Source organism: Gorilla gorilla, chromosome 9 (genome assembly GCF_029281585.2).
Source record: "Gorilla gorilla gorilla isolate KB3781 chromosome 9, NHGRI_mGorGor1-v2.1_pri, whole genome shotgun sequence".
Taxonomy (NCBI): domain Eukaryota; kingdom Metazoa; phylum Chordata; class Mammalia; order Primates; family Hominidae; genus Gorilla; species Gorilla gorilla.
The window spans coordinates 114,584,292-114,606,254 of record NC_073233.2 but is presented as its reverse complement, the minus strand read 5'-3'; the positions used below and the strand labels follow the sequence as shown (position 1 = coordinate 114,606,254).

The following is a 21,963-nucleotide window of genomic DNA, read 5'->3' as shown; positions in this document are numbered from 1 at the left end:
TTGTCTTAGTGTATTACTTGATGTGACATTCTGACACCATCAGACTGGAGGCTGAGTCCTCTGATAAAAAGAAAAATGCCACATAGCCACAGAAATTATTTCACCCTGTTTCCTTGCATATCTGGGAAATAAGCAAAAATTGTAAAAGCTGCTAGAGTGAGCTGATTGTTTTCTTCCTAAGAATCTTGAGCTTTCAAAATTTGAATTTAAAATATTAATTGACTTTCTTGTCAGAAAAATATTGATTATTAAGAAAAGAATGAGACAAAAATGTAAAAAGAAATTTTACTTACCTAATTTTATTAAAGGAGTATTTAATAAAACTTTATGATACATTTTAACTAATTCTGGTGAAAGGATTAAATATTTGTTTCATCCTTACCTCACAATGTACACAATGATTTTAAGCTCCTTTCTGTTAAAGCAATTAAAGACTTTTCCAAAGTCTAAAATTTTAATCACATAAATCTAAAAGCAACACTTAAATGCAAACATGAGTGAAGAGCTTACGGGCTTTTTCTACTAAAACACTTTCTTCTTTTTCTATTATAGACCTATTTTAATTTGGACATTTTTCTTGCACAAATAAGACTGTTTCAATACAAATTTGAATTTATTAACTCGCTAGCTCATAATGTTACCCATGGTTTCAGTTTGACTTGCACATTCCAGAATAAATCTATTTACTTAATTATAAATGGGTGTGTGTCATTGTCCTTGACACCATGAGAAATATAATGGCTATCAGGAAGTGGGGGAAAGGAACTTAGATCTTTTTGAATGTCTACTATAGGCCTGTTGTTTCTCTCAGTTGATTCTGCTAACAGCCCACCTAAGAAAGTATTAATCATGCCAAGAAGGTATTATCATTATTATCTTATGAATGAAAACTTCACAGAGGTAGCTGACATGCCTAAAATTCACACAGCTAGAGTATCTTTTAAGAGTCCTTCTTTTGCAAGTGACAAAATAAATAAGCTGGCATAAACAATTAAAGGAATCCACTGACTCAAATAACAGAAGCCCAGAAGTAGGACTAGCTCTCTAAGAGGCTAGATATAGCTGCAAAATTGATATTACCATGAACTTGGCATCTCTGTTGTTCTCTTTGGTTTGCCTTCCCAGCATTGGCCTTATCCTCAGGCTCTACAAGCGGATCTGCTACAGCCCAAGTCCCCCTCACTCCGACAACTACGGTGTCAAATTGGCTCTAGCTGTTCACTAGAATGCTGTACCGTGTTCACAAATGTATCCTGCACCAGCTGGGGGAAAAGAGGATCTCTCCTTATAGCTCTCTTATAATTCCTGAGATTTACTCTTGTCCTTTTTTTTTTTTTTTTTTTTTTTGAGACGGAGTCTGGCTCTGTCGCCCAGGCTGGAGTGCAGTAGCGTGATCTCGGCTCACTACAAGCTCTGCCTCCCGGGTTCATGCCATTCTCCTGCCTCAGCCTCCTGAGTAGCTGGGACTACAGGTGTCCTCCACCACGCTCAGCTAATTTTTTTGCTAACCTCGGGGAACTGTCATACCCTTGCCAGTTTGGGTCTGTTCCTGGACCTGGGGGTGGAGTCAGTCCCACCAAACCTGCGGAGCTGAGAACGGGAGAAAGCGAATTGCCTAAAGAAAATCACAATGCTATTGGCTGGAAAATTTCTACCACCGTTAAGTAGTAGAGCCAGGATTGGATATAAAGTCTGCACTGTGTCCGTTATGCAACAGAACTAACAGGACATAACTTCCTCCTTCTGTTTACAACTGGCATCTAGTGGTCAGAGGCCAGGGACAGTAATCATCCTATAATGCACAATGCAGGCAGGCCACCCACGAAAAGGCATTATCCAACCCAGAATGTCAATAGTGCCAACACTGGGAAACCCTGTGCTATATGATCTGCTGTGGGGCATATTCCCTCAGCCTTACAAACCGCCTCCCTCCCCTTTTCTTTAAGCAGCAGCTACCTTGAGGGGCCTCCTTTCGGTTTCGAAAATGTGCCAAAGCTCTTCAGGCTTTAGGATCTTTGAACATTATTTTCACTTTACCTGGATGTTCTCCTCCCACCCCTCTGACTACAGCTGCATCATTCTTTCCAAACTTAGCCAAAGGTGGGGAAGCATTGAGCTCAATGAGTATTTTCTTGAGAAAGACTACTGATTCTCCAGAGTGGGTCAGCCCCACCCACCTGTCAGTAGTGCCCTGCCCTCTTTTATACTTTAACTTTGTAGCAATGATCATAATTTCAATTAGCTATTGTGTCTTTTACAGCAAATGAAAACTCTAAAACAACAAATGAAGACTTATTTCTGTTTATACTCTGAGCACTTAGAACAGAGTCTGTGATTAAGGCTGGGTGTATTTTAGATGAGGCAATCAATAAGAGTAAAAGCTCACAGGCTTGAATGCAGCAAGCAGTTTAGGGAGTGTGCTGAGTAGACCAGTCAGGAAATATTTAGTGTAGAAAAGCATGAACAATAAGATGGAGAAGGGATGGAAGGTTTCTGGTGTTGGATTTAATAATTGTGTAACTAGTATCTTCTGAGTTTCAATTGGAATATGCTAACTCTTCTGTGTAGATGAAGTAGGTAAAACCAGATTAAATCTGATTTTGTTTGTTTTATCTGATTAAGTCTGATGGGCCCAGAAGAAACAGCCTGAGGCATCACTTAAATTTGGGCATTTTTTATAATGCGCTGAACTCGGAGCCAAGTGAACTAAGATCTAGAGCTGAGCCTAACACTAATGTAATGTTTTCATTGTGCTCTTTTGAGCTTCAGTCTATCTGTAAAATGAGGGAGCTGGACTAAAGGATCTGTGCTGCCCTCCTGATCCAACACTCCTCCTTTACTAAGCTAAAAGAGAGTTTTGGCTTGCTGAGGTAGAACTGAACAAGCATTCTACTTTTAAAAGTTGCAGGAGGAATTTTTTTTAATGCAGTTGTTTGTGAACCTGGTAATAAAGAAGCAGAATATTGTGAGAATAACTGAATCTTTTGATAATTGGGGACTTTAACGTGTCCCAGAGTTTTGCATTATTTTATACATTGAATATATAAAAGATTGGGTGATAGATAGCCTAACCTCACGATATATCCTTAAGTTTTTGTGTTTTTCAATAAATCCCTAGGACAAATATTTTTTTCCATGAACACTCTCTTAAAATAAAGTCTAGTATGCTTTGTCAAAGCTTTGATCAGATGAAAGCATTTATATTTCTGTTTATCCTCGTTTACCAAGATTAATAGGTTGCTAGAGGTCTACTGAGTACAGAGTTTCTCAGTCTTGGCACTATTGATATTTGGGGCTGGAAAATTCTTTTCCAGGGCTGGGGAGCTGTTACAGGAATTTCTAACTCTAACAGATAGATGCCAGTAGCACCTCTCCCTCCCAGCTGTGAAAATCAAAAATGCTTTCAGACATTGCCAAATGTCCACTGAGGGGCTCAGATGACCTCAGGTGAGAACCATTGGTTTAGTGCAAAGTAATCTCCTTTAACTAGAGCATACTGGCCAGATGGATGCAAATGTTACTGCTTGGTTAACCCATTTAAACAAAGTTAAATCTTGCCCAAATGAATGTAAAGCCCTCATTGATAGTTAAATGTATCTCACTGTTTGTCTTACTGCTAGATACTCTTGGCACATTCTGAATGAGGGAATCAGTGACTTCCTTATATAGGCAACAATTCCTGGGAAATCTCAATAAATTATCAGAAGAAATGCAAAAGAAAACAGTCTGCTGATTCAGCTTGTAAGTTTCCAGTGGTATCGCCTTACTTCCCAAACATAATTAAATAATTCTCTGAGTCCTGTTCCATGATAGGATAGTGACTGTGGGTCAGTGCTGTTTATGTGGTTGTTGATACTCTTGTGCCTCTTTTAGATAGTTTTCTAAGAGACAAGACTTTTTTTTTTAATGACTGTTCCTCTCTATGACCCTCTGCCCCCTCAAGGATATCAGAGTTTTTGTCTTCAGCATTTTTCAGGTTATAATAATTTATAATTCTAAAAATTAGGCTGAAAAGAAAGCCTCAGGTCTTTTGAAAGGAGGCAGAAGTAGAACTAGATAAGCCTTTCAAATAGTTGGTATGGTGTATGGAGTTTTTTTTTTTTTTTTTTTTTTAACAGAAAGAAAAGAAAAAAAGAGTCTGTAAAATGTGTCAGTGTAATACTCACTTCTGCTCTCCTCCTGCTTGAAAAGATCGCTGTAGTAATTAGAATCTCAAACGGACAGTCTTAGCATCTAAAGTTTGGGTGTACTTCTAGCAAACATGCATTGCACAAGATAACAATATAAATTGGCCTTCTGAAAGTAAACAAACCCAAAGAAATATACTAATATTGGGCTGGGCGCGGTGGCTCACGCCTGTAATCCCAGCACTTTGGGAGGCCGAGGAGGGCAGATCACAAGGTCAGGAGATCGAGACCATCCTGGCTAACACGGTGAAACCCTGTCTGTACTAAAAATAAAAAAAAATAGCCAGGCGTGGTGGCGGGCGCCTGTAGTCCCAGCTACTCTGGAGGCTGAGGCAGGAGAATGGCGTGAACCCGGGAGACGGAGCTTGCAGTGAGCTGAGATCGCGCCACTGCACTCCAGCCTGGGCAACAGGACGAGACTCCGTCTCCAAAAAAAGAAAAAGAAAAAGAAACATACTAATATTGCAGTGTGCTTTGCTGATTTTAGAGAAAGGTGCTTTACACTCAGTTTGTTTAAGAGGAATACCGCTACTCAGCATGTTTTGCTTTCAGTCCAAATAGAGAATCCCTCATCAGAAACACTCTTAAGTTTTTCAAATAGTTTACTTTTTTAAAAAAGTAGGTCTCACTTCTGCTTCCAGCCAATATGGAGTACAGTGACTAGATTTGCAGTCTCATCTTTAAAAAAACTTTTTAAAATCAGGACAAAACATACAAAAGAACAGTTTTCGTGACAGTGGACATTAGACAATGGAAGATAGTGATTCCTGAGAGATAAGAAACAAATTAAATGAGCCCTATGATTGTCCTAGCTAAATGCCTTGAGAGGAGGCATCCAGGCTGTGGCTCAGGGAGGGGCAAACCAAGAGATACCCAACAAACTTCTTGAGTTGAAGAGATGGAGCTGAGAGTCTTGGGAGTCCAAGGAGGCTAAAGGTCATAGACAGAGTACCAGAGAAGTAAGAGTTGCAAAAAGACCCTCTGACATCTTCCAAGGATCCTCATTATATGTATTCTGCAGGGTAGTGATTAGTGCACATATGTGAAGAAACTATTTGAGCCCTGGTGTGAGGGAGATACCCAAAAGATCAGATGGAAAAGCACCTAGCACTTATACAGGACTTGGAAAACAATGCCTGTTTCCATCAGGCAGAATGGAAAACCTCATAAATCAAGGACACTGGGGAGAGTACTCAAGGTTCTTGCCTTAGTAAGGGAGGATAATTAGCCCTTCATGAAACACTGTTCCAGTCTTGCCTAACAAATCTTAAAAGCAAGACTTGAAAGGAACAAATTTTTTCCAAGTCATTAAACTGCATCCCAGAACAAAGCTCAATAATATTTATGAGATTATAAAAATATCCAGCACTTAAGAAGTCAAATTTATGCTATCTGGCATCCAATCCAAAATTACTAGACATAAAGAAAATCTGAGACATGGGACTCATAATGAAGAGAAAAATTAATCCAAATGGATAGGTACAGAGCTGAAACAGATGTTAGAATTAGCAGACAAGGGCATTAAAACGGTGATTTTTAACTGTATTCCATATTTTCAAAAGCTAAATTGATACCTGGAAGATTTTTTAAAATTCCAAATTGAACTTCTATAGAGGAAAATTACAATGTCTGAGATGAAAAATATGTTGAATGTGATTAATAACAAATTATACATTGCAAAAGAAAATATTATAAATTTGAAGACATAGCAATAGAAATTAACCCAAATAAATGGAGAAAATTATTTTAAATGAATAGATCATCAGTGGACTTTGGGAGTAATTCAAGCTCCTAACATATGTGTAATTGGAGCCTCTGAGAGGGAGAGGTAGACAGAAAAAATATATTCAAAGAAATAGAAAATTACCAAATTTGATAAAAACTATAAACCCACAGATCCAAGAGCTCAACAAACCCAAAACACAAGAAAAAAACATCAAGGTAAATCATAACTAAATTACCTAAAACTGATGATAAAAGAAAAACTTAAAAGCAACCAGAAGTAAAAGATATGTTATATATAGAAGAATTAAGATAAAGATGATAGCAGATTTTATATCCAAAATGATGCAAGATGGGAGCCAGTGGAGCAGCATCTTTAAACTACTGGGGGTAAAAAACTCTTTAAACCTAGAATTCAATATGCAGTGAAAGTATCTTTCACATATGAAGACAAAATTAAGACTTTTAAACATAAAAAAGCAGGGGGAATTTATTATCAGTGGGCCTACAGTATAAGAAATATTTAAGAAGTCCTGTAGGAAGAAGAAAAATGATACCAGATACAAATGGATCTACACAAAGAAATGAAGGTCACTTTAAATGATAAATTTGCTATCTTTCCACATCCCATGAGTTGGAACATGAGGGTGCTCTGGATATGTGCCAAGACATGGAGAAGGACCAATGAAAAGGACCAGGTCCTTGAATTACTGAGGGGAATAGAGCAGCCTGGCAATCTAGATGACCCATCTAGGAACTATTATTGAAAGACAAATAAAAGTCTATGTTTTCAAAGTATCTATATTTTGCAGTTTTACTGATACTACCAATTGTTTCTTAATTAATACAATTATTTTTAAAGCTGCGAAGTTATGTCTGCTACATCAAGATCTTTAATTTACTTGGAATGTTTTTTCCACATAAAACAAAGTTGATCCAGAGCATTCTAATAAAAAGGACATCTTTTTCTCACTTATCTGAAATGCCAACTCTTATAAATCTAGCACCTACATATGCATGGCAGCCTTTCTGGGTTAAATGCTCCATTTGTCTATTTGTTTATATGATGCTATCTATGCACTAATTAGATATGTTTATGGTAGGGCAAATACTGTAACTTGTCATCTTTCTCAGATATATCTTGACTCTTTCTACCATACTGAATTTTCAAATAAATTTTAGAGTCAGTTTTTTAAAAGTAGGTGAAAAGGTTATAAGGGGATGCAGCTAGGTCACATTAGTTTCAACCTATCTTTTTATGAGTTGATATATGCAGAAGTCTCCAGCCCCAAGACAAGGGTTGTTCTCAGACTGACTTTTTTCCTTACAACCAGAGTGGCAAAGAGAGCGTGGTGGTGAAGGGGTGATATTTGGCTACTTGGTAGGCATCTAGGGGTCAGGTTTCCTCCCTCCAAGGAACACTCTACATTCCCCTAGAACTAAGGATATCATCTCCCACTTGTTATCCATTAGCTTCAGTTATTTGGTGTAGACTGTGTCAATATAACCCCATTTCTGTTATCATGTTTAATTATATATCAACTGTACACTGAGAGCTTTTTCAAGGCATGGACCAGACAGACTAATCAGAGAGTAAATACACAGCACTTAATTTACTCTTCAGAATTTTTAATCAATGCCTATTGACTGTCTCAAGGGTTGAAGTCTCTATTTTAACTCAATTTTAAAATGGAGTTAAATGGGGAATTCAGCCAATTTATTCAACATTTATCACTAATGTTGAATACCTGCTTTGCTCTAGGTACTATACTAAATGTCGAATATTCAGCAGTAAAGAAATATATATACTATATACATGTATAATATATAACTATATGTTATATATATACTATATATAACTATATGTTATATATATACTATATTATATACATGTATATAATATATATAACTATATGTTATATACATATATATTATATATGACTATATTATATACATGTATATAATATATATAACTATATATTATATACATATATATTATATATGACTATATTTTATACATGTATATATATTATATATAACTATATATTATATACATGTATATTACATATAACTATATATTATATACATATATATTATATATGACTATATTTTATACATGTATATATTATATATAACTATATATTATATACATGTATATTACATATAACTATATATTATATACATGTATATTACATATAACTATATATTATATACATGTATATTATATATATAACTATATATAATATATATAACTGTATATAATATATAACTATATATTATATATAAAACTATCATACGTGTATATAATATATAACTATATATTATATACATGTATATTATATATAACTAATATTATATACATGTATATTATATATAACTAATATAATATACAGTTATATTAATATATAATATATATTATATATTTATATATTATTATATATTTATATATTATATATTATATATTTATATATTATATTATTTTATATTTATATATTACATATTATATATATTTATTATATATATTTAATATAATATATATTATATTATATAATTTATATAATATATTATATATATAATTTATATATATTTTTATATAAATTATATATATAAATTTATATATATAAATATGTAAATATAAATATAAAATATTTTTATATATAAATATATATAAATAATATATATATTTATATATAATATTATATATAATATACAGTTATATATAATATAATTATAACTATATAATATATAATATAAAATTATTAACTATATATAATATACATGTATATTATATATAGTTATATATAATATATAGTTATATATATTATATACATGTATATAATATATATAACTATATCCTTCTCTGATGGGAAAATCCAACATTTAAACAAAATAAACAGAAATATAAATATTTAATTTATAATTATGTTTAATGCTATGAAAGGAACAAATAAGGTTTTATTTAAGAGTAACTGGAGGGAGAAAGTGGAGAAAAATATACTTTTCAAGTTAGACCATATTACATACAGATGAAATCTGATTTAACCTGTAACATAACCAGATTTATGTTATGTTAATTAACATAAATTAAACATAAATTTTTTCATATACTTAATCCATTCATTTGTGTATTCAATAGCACTTACGTTCTTTGAGCCCTATAATGATCCAGCTATTAGGTTCACAAAAATGACCAGGACTCAGTTCCTGTCTTTGAGGAGCTCATAGTTTTTTTTTTATTATTATTATTAATTAGCAGTGCCTTTCATTAAAATAATTGCATACCAAATGGAAACAAATATGTTCCTTTTCCTCTTTCATTCTTCTTTAGATGAGGATAGGAATTCACTCGGGCTCCGTGCTGGCTGGAGTTGTTGGGGTGCGAATGCCACGTTATTGCCTGTTTGGAAATAATGTCACGCTGGCAAGCAAATTCGAGTCGGGAAGTCACCCTCGGCGCATCAATGTCAGCCCAACCACTTACCAGTAAGTGTTCTCTGGCCTCCTCCTTCCTGTCTTTGCCTTTGTTTTGGGCTGCTATGCTGTCATCTGTGAGACCCTGTTCTTTTTCTTGATCCTGTCATTCTCCAAGATATTATGAGTAGAACTGCCCAAACCCAAAAGATAGATAGTAATTGTGACACAAACTTTTATTTGCACTCTGTGAGAGTGCATGAAAAATCTGACATGACTGAGAGGCGAATATAGGTTTGTCATTTCCCACAGTCTCTGTCCTTCTTAAGTATACCTGTTTAAAATACAGGAGAGCAAATGTTCTTAAGGATCTGTATTATAATAGAAATCTCAATATTTTCAAAATGTTTCTGTTTATAAAAATGGAAGAAATACAATAGAAAAGGTGGTTGGACTGTTTTTTTGAATAAATAAATAAATAGTCTTTAAATTTATATATATATAAATTATACCTTACCCAAAATGCTGGGGACCACAAGTGTTTTACGGTTTGAAATTTTTTGAGTTTTGGAATATTTGTGCATATTACCTGGTGAGCATCCCAAATTTGAAAATCTGAAATCCAATATGTTCCAAAGAGCATTTCCTTTGAGTATCATGTTGGTTCTCAAAAAGTTTCAGATTTTGGAGCATTTTGGACTTTGGGATTTTGAATGCTCTGCTATACCAGGTACAGAGTAAAACATTAAATTCTTTTTATCTTGAAGGTAATCTTTGACAACACTACACATTTTTGACTCCTGAATTCATTCTTATTTTGTGTCTGGTAGAAATCTCCCCTATTAGATATTAAGCCCTGTATATGGGCAGCGACTGTGTCTCTCACAGTCATAATGATGAGTTTGGCTCATCATTATATCCCCAAACTTATAAAAATGTCTAGCCCATAATAAGCACTCTGTAAATATTTATCAAATTAATGAATAAATACATTGATAAGATGGACATCTTCAAAATTAACAGCAAAGAAAAGCATGAAAATGTTTTACTTTATCACACTTTGGCTTTATTCTGGGCATTACTGTACAGCTGCTTAATTAATTTCATGTTTTAGGTAACTTAGAATCATACTGAAAAAAATCTATAGTAGGAATAGTGGCCATTGATTTTTCTATTGACATGGTTACAAAAAACTCAAGCAGAAAATTTGAATATAAAGATAATAAAAGTTGACTATAATAATAAATAAAATAGTGATATTTTCAAACTTTTGATACCAAATTAGACGGTAATTTGGTATCAGAAATTCCAGAGAGGGAATTTAAAGTTTTTAGATGAAAGCAGATACTTCCAGATTCTGCAAAATAGATGAGAAAGAAAACTGAAATTACAAATATAAAATCAAGAGAAAGTTCACATTAAAAATACATTTTAAAGCTCTTGCTGAGCTCATTTAAGTAGTGAATACCTTGATTTTACCGTTTTTGAATAAAGACACACCTCTTACTAATTGTAAGGAACCCAAGAGATTTTGAGGGCCTCACAGACAACTTCTGGACAAAGTTTCAGGATTCTATCTAATCATTACTTATCTAAGAACTATCTGCTATTTTCAGGATGTTTATAAGAGGATTTGCATCTTTTAAACTTCTCCCAATTTTCCCAACACAATTCTGGGCATATTACAGATGATCTGACAACAATTACCATGGCAAATTGAATTTTGTCAAATTCTCTAGTAGAAATCAGTGATTCTGATACTTTCTGCTCTATACGATGAAAAAAAGTTACTGAAGATCAGCTGCCTCACTCATATCCTATTACATGGTTCCATTTATTCCCATCATGGTATTGAAACTTATTTTCCATGTTTGTGTAACTTAGTGTAGATTTATGTCTTCTGTGACAACTTCACTTAAAAAAAAAAAAAAAAAAGATGTGTAAAAGAATGGGCCCAACCTGTGTGATGAGTTCATGCCCTGTTGCTTAGACATCATAACAGTAGCTGGCTTTGTTTACATAGTGATGGATTAAAAAAAAAACTCTGCCAGCCATACAAGTCTGTGCATTTTGGTGGTGACTCAGAGTTTTTGTAGTCTTTTTCACAGTTTATGATGATCCTTAGTGATTAACAAGGTCTGAGGAATGAAATCATTTCAACTACTGCATACACTGAAGCTTACTGTTGTGTTATTGTTCTGCACCTTCACCCCCAGGCCCCCCAAAATCAAACAGAGCCATAGATAGACACGTTGAGCTGACAGGTGGGTAGATTCTTAGAACAAATATAATTTATGAAGTAAAACCCAGTATTAAGCTCATGAGAGTTTGAAATCTCTATTTTATCCCTGAATTACATTCTGTAGAATGTCCAACATTACCTGTTTATCTTGAAAACTATATGATTATTATAAACTTTGGAAGTGGACTGTTTTGATATTATGATAAATTGAAATCATTTTTTGAATTGTTCATTCCAAATCCATTTTGTCTGAAATATTCAAATAATTGAATTTTAAAAATATTTTTGTAACTATTGTGGAGTACTGAAAAGATAATATAATATCCATGATCCTACCACAGTTATACACTTTATATTTTGCTTTAGATATTTCTTAATAAAAATGAACAAAACATTTTCTTTGGACTTTTCTCAGTCTTTCATTGTGACATCCTAATGAGTTTGGTGTGTTTCAAAGTCCCGTGTTTTGTTTTTTCTTCTTTTTTTTGAGACGAGTCTTACTCTGTCGCCCAGAATGGAGTGCAGTGGCACAATCTCCGCTCACTGCAACCTCCGCCTCCTGGGTTCAAGGGATTCTCCTGCCTTAGCCTCCCAAGTAGCTGGGACTACAGGTGCGTGCCACCACGCCTGGCTAATTTTTTGTATTTTTAGTAGAGACGGGGTTTCATCTTTTTAGCCAGGATGGTCTCCATCTCCTGACCTCGTGATCTGCCCTCCTCGGCCTCCCAAAATGCTGGGATTATAGGCCTGAGCCACTGCGCCCTGCCCCAGTCCCATGTTCTATATATTAACTTTCTACATATGTATCCATGAACAATATAATTTTATTTTACATGTTTTAATTTTCATAAATGGCATTTTACTGTATGACTGTTATCACTAACTTTGGTTTCTTTTAAACACAATTTAATACTTTTAAGATCTATCCATGTTGGAACATCTTTCTTTGGAAATTCCAAAGAAAGAATGGGTTTGGTAATTTGGTCAAAGGTGCATTTTGAGCTGTAACTAAGAACTGAGATAGTAATCAGTTTATTCCTATGTGTTTTTATTAACAAAAGTCCCTTACTGATGACTGTCTAAATCATAGACAGCTCTAGCTCATCATTTTAATCGCTGTATGACATTTCAGTGTATGACTCCACCATATTTTAATATTTCATACATATATTCCTCTGTTGATCAACACTTCGGCATATTTTCTATTTTTTAATTATCACAAAGTTTGTTCCTATGAACATTATTTACCTGACATTACAAAAAAGAAATTTTTATTGAGTTTTAAGTAAGTTTTCCAAATTAGACATTTTCATTTTTCTTCAATAAATGTGTTTACACACATTTTTGTTCCCATCATCCCAATGATGGGATAAGTTTTTTATGGGATATTATGTGCACATAATATATGCACCATTAATATATGCACTTTAAATAGTGCATATAATATATATATATTATATATACTAATATATTACTTTACTGCATATAATATATATTTTAAAATAATGCATATGTTATAAACAACTGTCTTAACATCATGCTGCTGATCTACAAAACAGAAATAATTGCTTATATGAAGGATGGCTTTAGCAAATTTTGAAATAAATGATTTATCTCAGCATAATTATTTTTTCTTGCTACAGTGCAAACTAAAAATGTAAAAAGACTTGAATTTCTTTGGTATGAAATTTTTCTTAATCTTTAAACATTTTTGCTTTTCTCATTTTACAATTGATCTACTTCCAGATGTTTTAGAATGCCTATTTTTAATTGACTGTGAAAGGCTTCTTTCTGTTAAAACCAAGCTTCTTCCTAACCACTGCTACCTGAACAGCTCATTGTATGAGAGCATGTACAGTCGAGCAGATTAGGCAGTGGTGAAGTGCATGAGCTCAGAATCAAAGTGCCTAAGGTAGAATCCAGGCTCTAAAGTTTCCTGTCTACATGAACTTTAGTGACTTAATTTCTTTGGACCAAGTTATCTCATCTCTAAAATGGGTACATGTTTATGAAGATTATTGTTGGCATTTAATGTGATATTTTTAAAGCTCCTTATACTTGGAACATATTAGACATTCATTTACTGCTTCATCCTGTTCTTTCCATGGAGGAAGAAACCATCTTATTCCTTCACTTGAATCTCATAATTTATAAATTTAGCCATGATGAATGATGTGTGCTAGTAGGATTACAGACCTCATCTGGAAATTCGAGAGAAAGAATGAGTTTGGTAATTTGGTCAAAGGTGCATTGTGAGCTGTAACTAAGAGCTGAGATAGTAATCAGTTTATTCCTATGTGTTTTTATTAACAAAAGTCCCTTACTGATGACTGTCTAAATCATAGTCATACGATTAAAAATTGGCTGTGTACATGGAAGATTCCCAAATTTAAGCAAAGGTACATAATTAATTCAATTAATCACATGATTAATTGAATTATGTACCTCTGCTTAAATGTGGGAATCATATATGTATATCTATATACATATGATTACTAAGTAATCATTACTTAATAAGTAATCATATATATGTAAGTATGTAATCGTATATATAGTATATAATTAATCTAATTAGTAAGTAATCATATATATGTGATTGCTTACTAATTAGATTAATTACTTACTGTTGGCTTCAACAACACAAACATTATTTTATAGTTCTATAGGGCACAAGTCTGATACAGGTCTCACCTAGCTAAAATCAGCGTGGGTGTCATGAGGCCTTCATTCTTTGCTGAAAGTTCTAGGTGATAACATGCTTTCTTGCCTTTTCCAGCTTTGAGGCCACTCTCATTCCTCTGTTCAGAACCTTCTTCTTCCATCATCAAAGCCAATAATAGTTCATCTTTCTAATTCTACTTCTATCATCACATATCTTTTACTGACTCTTCCTCCCTCTTCTACTTTTAAGGACTCTTGTGATTATGTCAGGCCCACTGGATAATCCATGGTAATTTCTCTATTTTAATGTCATCTGATTAGCAATCTTAATTCCATCTATCCTTAATTCATCATTGCCATGTGTATTAGTCAGGGTTCTCTAGAGGGACAGAACTAATAGGATAGATGTATGTATAAAGGGGAGTTTATTAAGGAGTATTGACTCACAGGATCACAAGGTAAAGTCCCACAATAGGGCATCTGCAAGCTGAGCAGCAAGGAGACAGTCCAAGTCCCAAAGCTGAAGAACTTGGAGTCCAGTGTTCAAGGGCAGGAAGCATTCAGCATGAGAGAAATATGTAGGCCAGAAGACTGAACCAGTCTAATCTTTCCATGTTCTTCTGCCTGGTTTTATTCTGGCTGTGCTGGAATAGATTAGATTGTGTCCACCCAGCTTGAGGGTGGGTCCGCCCTTCCCAGTCCACTGACTCAAATGTTAATCTCCTTTGGCAACACTCTCAAAGATACACCCAAGAACAATACTTTGCATCCTTCAATTCAATCAAGTTGACACTCAATATTAAACGTCATACCATGAGACCTAACATATTCACATTTTTCAGGGATTGGGATGTGGACATCTTGGGAGGTGGGGGTTATTCTTCCCACAAGAAAGGAAAATTTAAATGCTAAAACCTGCCTGGAAATATAGCCCCAATCTTACTTCTGCATACTTGTCTTTGAGGATTAAAAAAAAAAAAAAAAACATATAAATTATGTAAGCAAAATCTGGGGAGGAAAAAGGACTTTCACAAATGAGACCTCTGGCTTGTAAAGGATTTTTACTGGGACTTAAGATATAGATTCCTGAAGACAGGAATCTAGTGTAGGACTGAATTATATTTCTATATTTAAGAAGCAGTAGAGCCCTTGGCTTGAGGAGAAGACTAAGAAGCTATCCTGAGAAATAAGCAGTTTTTATAAAGATGACTGCAGTCCTCTCACTGCATAACCTGCCCTCAGACATAGATACCCACATATCATCTCTTACAAAACTCAAGAAGTTATAATATTTAATTTCTCTTTAGACCTCTAGCACCAAGTTTAAAATTGCACAGACCACATTTTTGTGCAAGAGTTTGATACAGTGCCTAATTCCTACCCTAGGAATTAAGAGAACTGCATCTAATATTGGTTAAGCTATTTGATGTCCTAGATGAGCTCTCATGCATCTTTTAGCTCCAGTATCTCATCATAGTCACAGCAAACATTTATTGAATTACTTACAATTTATTTATATTGTCATTTAATCCTTACAGCAAGAGTGTGAGTTCTGAATTGTGATTATCTTTATTTTTCAGATGAGAAAAACTGAAACTTAGGTTAAATAAGTCACTAAGAACATTGAGCTAAATAAGTGCGGGAGTCATAATTCAAACCTGTAGCTGCCCTACTCTAAAGCCTGAGATCTTATCTGTGGCCAAGCTGTCCCATGGGTTGATAACTACTTGAAATAACATGGAAAAAAACAATAATTACTTTTTAAATTTTTTAGCTGACACATTATAGTACATGTTTATAGGATACAGAGTAATATTTTGATAAGTGTTTACAATGCATAATGATTAAATCAGGATAATTAGCATAACTATCACCTCAAACATTTATCATTTCTTTTTGTGAGGAACATTCAAACTCTGCTCTTCTAGCTTTCTGAAAATACACAATAAATTATCATTAACCCTATTCACCCCAAGTGCTACAGAACACCAGAATTTATTCCTCCTATCTAGCTGAAATTTTGTATCTGTTAACTTCTCTATATTGTCTCCTCCCCTCTTACCCTTCCTAGCCTTTAATACCCACAATTCTACTCTCTACTATTATGAGCACAAATTTTATTTTTTTAAAGACCCATTAATTTCTGAATATTACTAGCCTCGATGAGAGGATTTCTTCTGCAAGAAAATGGTGAAGAGAGCAGAGGGGAGCAAAGTGGAATTAGAGCAAGGGAGATTCGTTTTCTCTTTGTAGATATAATGCCCTCAGGTTGAACTTTTGCTATTCTGGAGTTGTTTTTATCCTCAGGATAATAAAAAGGAAGGATATTATTTCTAACATGTTTATTTGGAGTGTCTGTATTTCTAACTATATTAGTATCTCTGTCTCTAGCTCTGAAATGAACATGAGTATATGGGACAAACTTGTGGCAAGTGGAAGCTTCCAAGTGAAAAAAAAAATTGTCTGTTGCCTCTGTGAGGCTAAAAAACATTTTGTGTAAGCATGTCTCTAATGCATATAATAATTTACTGGGAATATAGGCTTTTAGGAATTTACTTTACAAACAATTTGGAGGAATGCATATCTTTCTGGTAAATTCAGAGAAAGACGAATGGAATAATTGAAGAATGATGACATTCCTTGGGTATAGTTTTTATTTCATTAAACTATACCTTCGATATAGTTTAATAATCAGTAATACTAGTCAAAAACACTAGCTAGAAACTCTGCTTCTGTTCCTTTGTCAATATAATTATTATACAAGGATGAGATACTATGTTATAAATATTTACTCTTCTTCCTATGGACGCTTAATGTGGGGAAAGATCCAAAGAAACTTCAAGAAATTCTTATCTAGTAGTTTTTCTGTAGCCTTTTCTTAAAAAAAAAAAAAAATCAACATGCTCATCTGCACTAGTGATTTGATATTTAAAGAAAATAAAAAGTATTCGGGCTGGCATGCTACTATCCTTCAGTCTTTTAAATAACTTTATTAATCATCTTATCCTTTTCTCTATGGAAGCACCAAAACAGTAAACATATTTTACAAAAGAAATATAATCAGTAAAGACAAATGACTTAGTAGTTTTCCCAAAAGGATAAACTGGAGCGGTGCCTCAAGAATTACATTTCTATTTTTCCAATTACAAACAGCAACATTAATATTACCCTTTTAACTGTGCCAATAAAAGTCATATCTAGCAAAATTGAATGAGATATTCTACTCATTTCAATAGTTCTTTTTACTATCTCTTTCTTTGTCTCCCTGCTATATCAAAAAGCATTTTCCCCAGAAAATGTAATTCTGTGGATCAGGAATCTGATGCCTTCCCAATTTTTTAAAAATAAGTCTGTCTTTTTTGGGGGTAGGGGGATTTTAGAATATTCCACTTCAGTCATTCCATATATTTACCAGCATATTTAAGGCCATTGCAGTGAAGTCTTTAAAAATCAGAATATAATGTTGCAGTTATTTTTACAGTAAAAATAGTAAAAACTTACCTATTAGCTTACTCTTAAAGGTCTAATTGCTAAAATGTGTAAGAATCAATGAGAAAATATATAATTATGTACTTTGCAAAAGTGGTTGGTTGTTTTCATAGATATGAAATGAAGAGTATGTCTGGCAATTTAAGACATATTTTTCCCTGGGAGGCCAAGGCGGGCGGATCACGAAGTCAGGAGATCGAGACCATCCTGGCTAACACGGTGAAACCCCGTCTCTACTAAAAATACAAAAAAAATTAGCCAGGCGAGGGGACGGGCGCCTGTAGTCCCAGCTACTCGTGAGGCTGAGGCAGGAGAATGGCGTGAACCTGGGAGGCGGAGCTTGCAGTGAGCCGAGATGGTGCCACTGCACTCCAGCCTGGGCGACAGACCGAGACTCCGCCTCAAAAAAAAAGGAAAAAAGACATATTTTTCTTTATGATTTAGTTTATTATTTGGCATAGGTTTGGCTTATATGATTAGGCATAAGATTAAATCTAGAAGTAAAGTTTTGCTGTTTTTCTTTAGGTCCCATTCCTAACTAGTATGAAGGGAAAGCTTGGTGGTTCTCTCTTCTCATGACGGCAGTGCTAAAAAGTTAATTACCTAGTTCCAGGATTCAGAATTTAAAGGCATTAATCTGGTATTCATGTCGATAATTCCTATTTATATGGGAGACATCTGTTAATTTCACACACAGAAAGAATTTCCTTGAAGTATAAATACTGTGATTGGCAACTCTGCTTAAATGTGGGAATCATATACATAAATATATGTCATAAATAACGTTTACAAAGAATGCCAAGCTTAAGTAAATTTTCCACATTATCTAAAATACTATAAGGTAAAAATTAGTTACTAAGGTAATTAAGCATGATTTAAAGCAAAAGAAAAAGTCACTCCTTACATTTTCCTTTCCCTTTCTCCATTAAAAATGGCACCATTTCTAGTGGCCTGGTGGTCAATATTTATTTTGTAATTAACACAGGTTTAATAATCCTTTCTGAAGCTTCTTTTAGATGTCCACAGTTTAGCTAAAAAGGCCAAGTTCTTTAGAAAAGTAAGTGTTAAACATGTTTGGCTGTGGAAACAATTCAAGTAATATCTAACTTAAAATCCAAGGTAGAACACAGATAAAAGTATTACTGTTGAGGATTTTGGGGGCTGCTGTTAGATTTAAGCCTTATGATTAGTGTGTTTATGAAGCATTTTCTATGCATACTCACATGTGCTTGTTTCTGGAAAGAGTTTTTTTTTAATATTCTCATTAGATTTCAAAATGGACGGTGATTCAGAAAATATTAAGAATCACTACTGACTGATTAAATAAATGAATGACCAAATAAAAGAATGTGAATTTCATACTCCTGTTCTGCCACTAATTAGTTTATGGCCCTGGATAAGCCACATAAATGATCTCATCTTTCATGTACTTATAAACTAGGTTAGGTCTAGATAATTCTACAAATATTTTGTACTAAATCCTGGAACAGAAAAAGTAGCATTAATAGAAAATCAGTGAAATCTGAATAAAGTCTGTAATTTACTTAATAGTAATATACCATTGTTAATTTCTTAGTTTTGACAAATGTACCCAGGTTAAGTGGAATGTTAATATTAGATGAAATTGAGTAAAGAATATAAGAGAACTCACTTCTTGCAGAACTATACTATATATCTTTGCAATTCTTCTATACTATATTATCTTTGCAATTCTTCTATAAATCTAACATTATTCCAAAAAATGCTTATTTAAAAAATTATTATAGTTCTGACATCCAGACCAGGCACAGTGGCTCACGCCTGCAATCCTAGCATTTTGGGAGGCTGGGGGAGAGGATCACTTGAGTTCAGGAGTTTGAGACCAGTCTGGGCAACACAGTGAGACCTTGTCTCTACTAAAATTAAAAAAAAAAAAATCCCCAGACATGGTGCATGTGCCTAAAGTCCCAGTTGCTCAAGAGGCTGAGGCAGGGGGATCACTTAAGCCTAGGAGATGGAGGCTGCTATAAGCCGTGATCACACCACTGCACTCCAGCTTCAGCAACAGAGTGAGACCCTGTCTTAAAAAAAAAAAAAAAAAAAATTCTAACATTCAGTGAAAGCTGTGAATTTATTTTCAACTTACATAACAGAGGATCTTATATATTATTAGAGACCCACTGAATGTTTTTGAGCCTGGAAACAACATGATCAAAGAAAAGCTTACTTGGAAGTGATGTTCCACAGGGAGTGGAGTAGGGAACACCTAGAGGTGAAATGACCATAAGAGAAGAGGTAACAGCGTTGTTCCAAGCCTAAGGTACAGTCATGAACTAAGGCCATGATCATGGGAATAGAGGTATAGAAGGTATGAAAAAACTTTAAAGAAATAATTGACAGGGCTGACTGGGCAAAAACACATAGCCATTCTATATATTGTATGGTTAATACTGTGCCTTGAAATTGGAAAGCCATATTTATTCACTCTCAGAATTAATGCCTTATGAATATATTTTTAACTTTAAAGTTCTTACTTTTAGGTTTAGCATGTAATCAAGCCTCTGTATCGTTTTAAATTTCTCCTTTTTTCCAATTGTGTGTACATTGTCCTTTGAAGGAAATGGCAAAATTTTATATTATATTGTTTGTTCGTATATGGTACTATGTTGTATTAAGGAAATATGTTTGTTTCAAATCCTCTCAAAACAGGAAGGTAGACTTTTGGAAGTCTACCTTCCAAAAAACTGATCATGAATTGTATTATTTAAATACATTTTAATATTTAATAAAATACAGTATGTTTGGAGTATTCATTTTTAAACTAGAGAATTGAAACCAGTCTTAATTGGGCCTTAATCTTTTAGCAGTCAGTTCTTCCCACTGCTCTTTTGTGTGAAACACTGTGCATCAGGAAAAATCTGATTGCTCTAAATGCTATGTTAAGAATCCTTTCTGTGGCTCTTATTAAAGTGCAAAGATTCTCATGCATTAGTCACCTATTACTAAATCAAAATTGCTTTGTAATCAGTTTTTGTGATATTGGCCAACATGACAGTGTTTCCTCTGGAGATCTTACTTGAAAATTTTTCAGATTTGCAAGTCTAAAACTAACATGTTTGATCACGCTGCTTTGTATGATCCTCTATAAACTGAATACTTTATAAATTCTCAAGCTTCCCTAAATGTTAGAGCTGTAACTAATCTTTGAAATAAATTAGAGTAAAATCTTTCTTTTTCCACAAGGAAATTAAGAAACCAGAGAATTTAAGCGACTTAACTAATGCCATCAACTAATTTGTCTCTATCTAACCTGTATGGGGGAAAGAAAAACTCTAAAATGTAAGGGATCAGATATACTGAGCCTACCTATACCTCTTCTCCTCTCTTAGTTTCTCTCTACAAAAATGAGTATTTTTGAGAAGCATAATTTTAGTGGAATTTGCAAGGAGTATTTTCTATAAAACATTGTTCATATAAGAAGTCGGTTGAACTCTTAAAGAAAAGGAAAAAAGTATGCCCTTTTTTTAGCCTCCAAATATTTTCCTAGGTTGATTTGCCTTCTTGGGGGCTGAAGTTATTAAAATTTGCATGATCTCCTTAGAATACATTTAGGCTAACTATTTCTGATTGGTTGAATAATATAGAAAATAGAGAACATAGAATTCTTAAGTCTAGGAATCTAATTTGGTACTAATTTTTAAGTAATGAAATCAACTAATATTAATTTTTTAAAATAATTGTGCATATTTTCTTCTTTCCACTTCTTTATCTTTTATACAGAAAGACAAGCACAATGATGAACTTGTTTTTAAGAAAGACTTTTGGTCAGAGAAGTGAAAAATGTGAGGAAATTATTTAACTTACAAGAACTGGTTACAGTTATCTTTTCTAATCTCTCACTTATCATCTCTTTTTAAAGTTCTGTCTGTAGACATATTAAACTTTTGCATGAATGTTTTAAAGTTTAAATTCCTTGACATTTACTAGAAGTGGAGTTTTTAGGCTGTTAAAGGTCAAAATTGACAGGGTCCAGAGAAGTCAATGGGGTAGAATGATCTTTAGTCATTTAGCATCCTAAAATTCAAGAATGTAAAGGGCATTAGTTTTGCCACTCAAATAGGAACATCCCAGAAGATGTACACTCTCTAGCAGGTATCAGGTATGCAGAGTATGAACCTATACTTAAGCACACTTTGCCATCAGTACCTACTCCTGGGGTGGGTTGCAGAAAAAAATGTGCAGGGGTGTCGCTGAAGTGCCTCTGAGACTCTC

The 21,963-nt window shown here is 33.8% G+C and overlaps 1 protein-coding gene across 1 annotated transcript in view; it reads left to right on the top strand.

Moving 5' to 3' along the window:
* GUCY1A2 (guanylate cyclase 1 soluble subunit alpha 2) overlaps positions 1-21,963 on the top strand; it is a 350,970-nt gene that overhangs the window by 307,142 nt on the left and 21,865 nt on the right. The window contains exon 7 of the mRNA XM_019037654.4: positions 9,238-9,392. Coding sequence (XP_018893199.3) covers positions 9,238-9,392 — 155 coding nt within the window. The remainder of the gene's footprint in view (positions 1-9,237; positions 9,393-21,963) is intronic.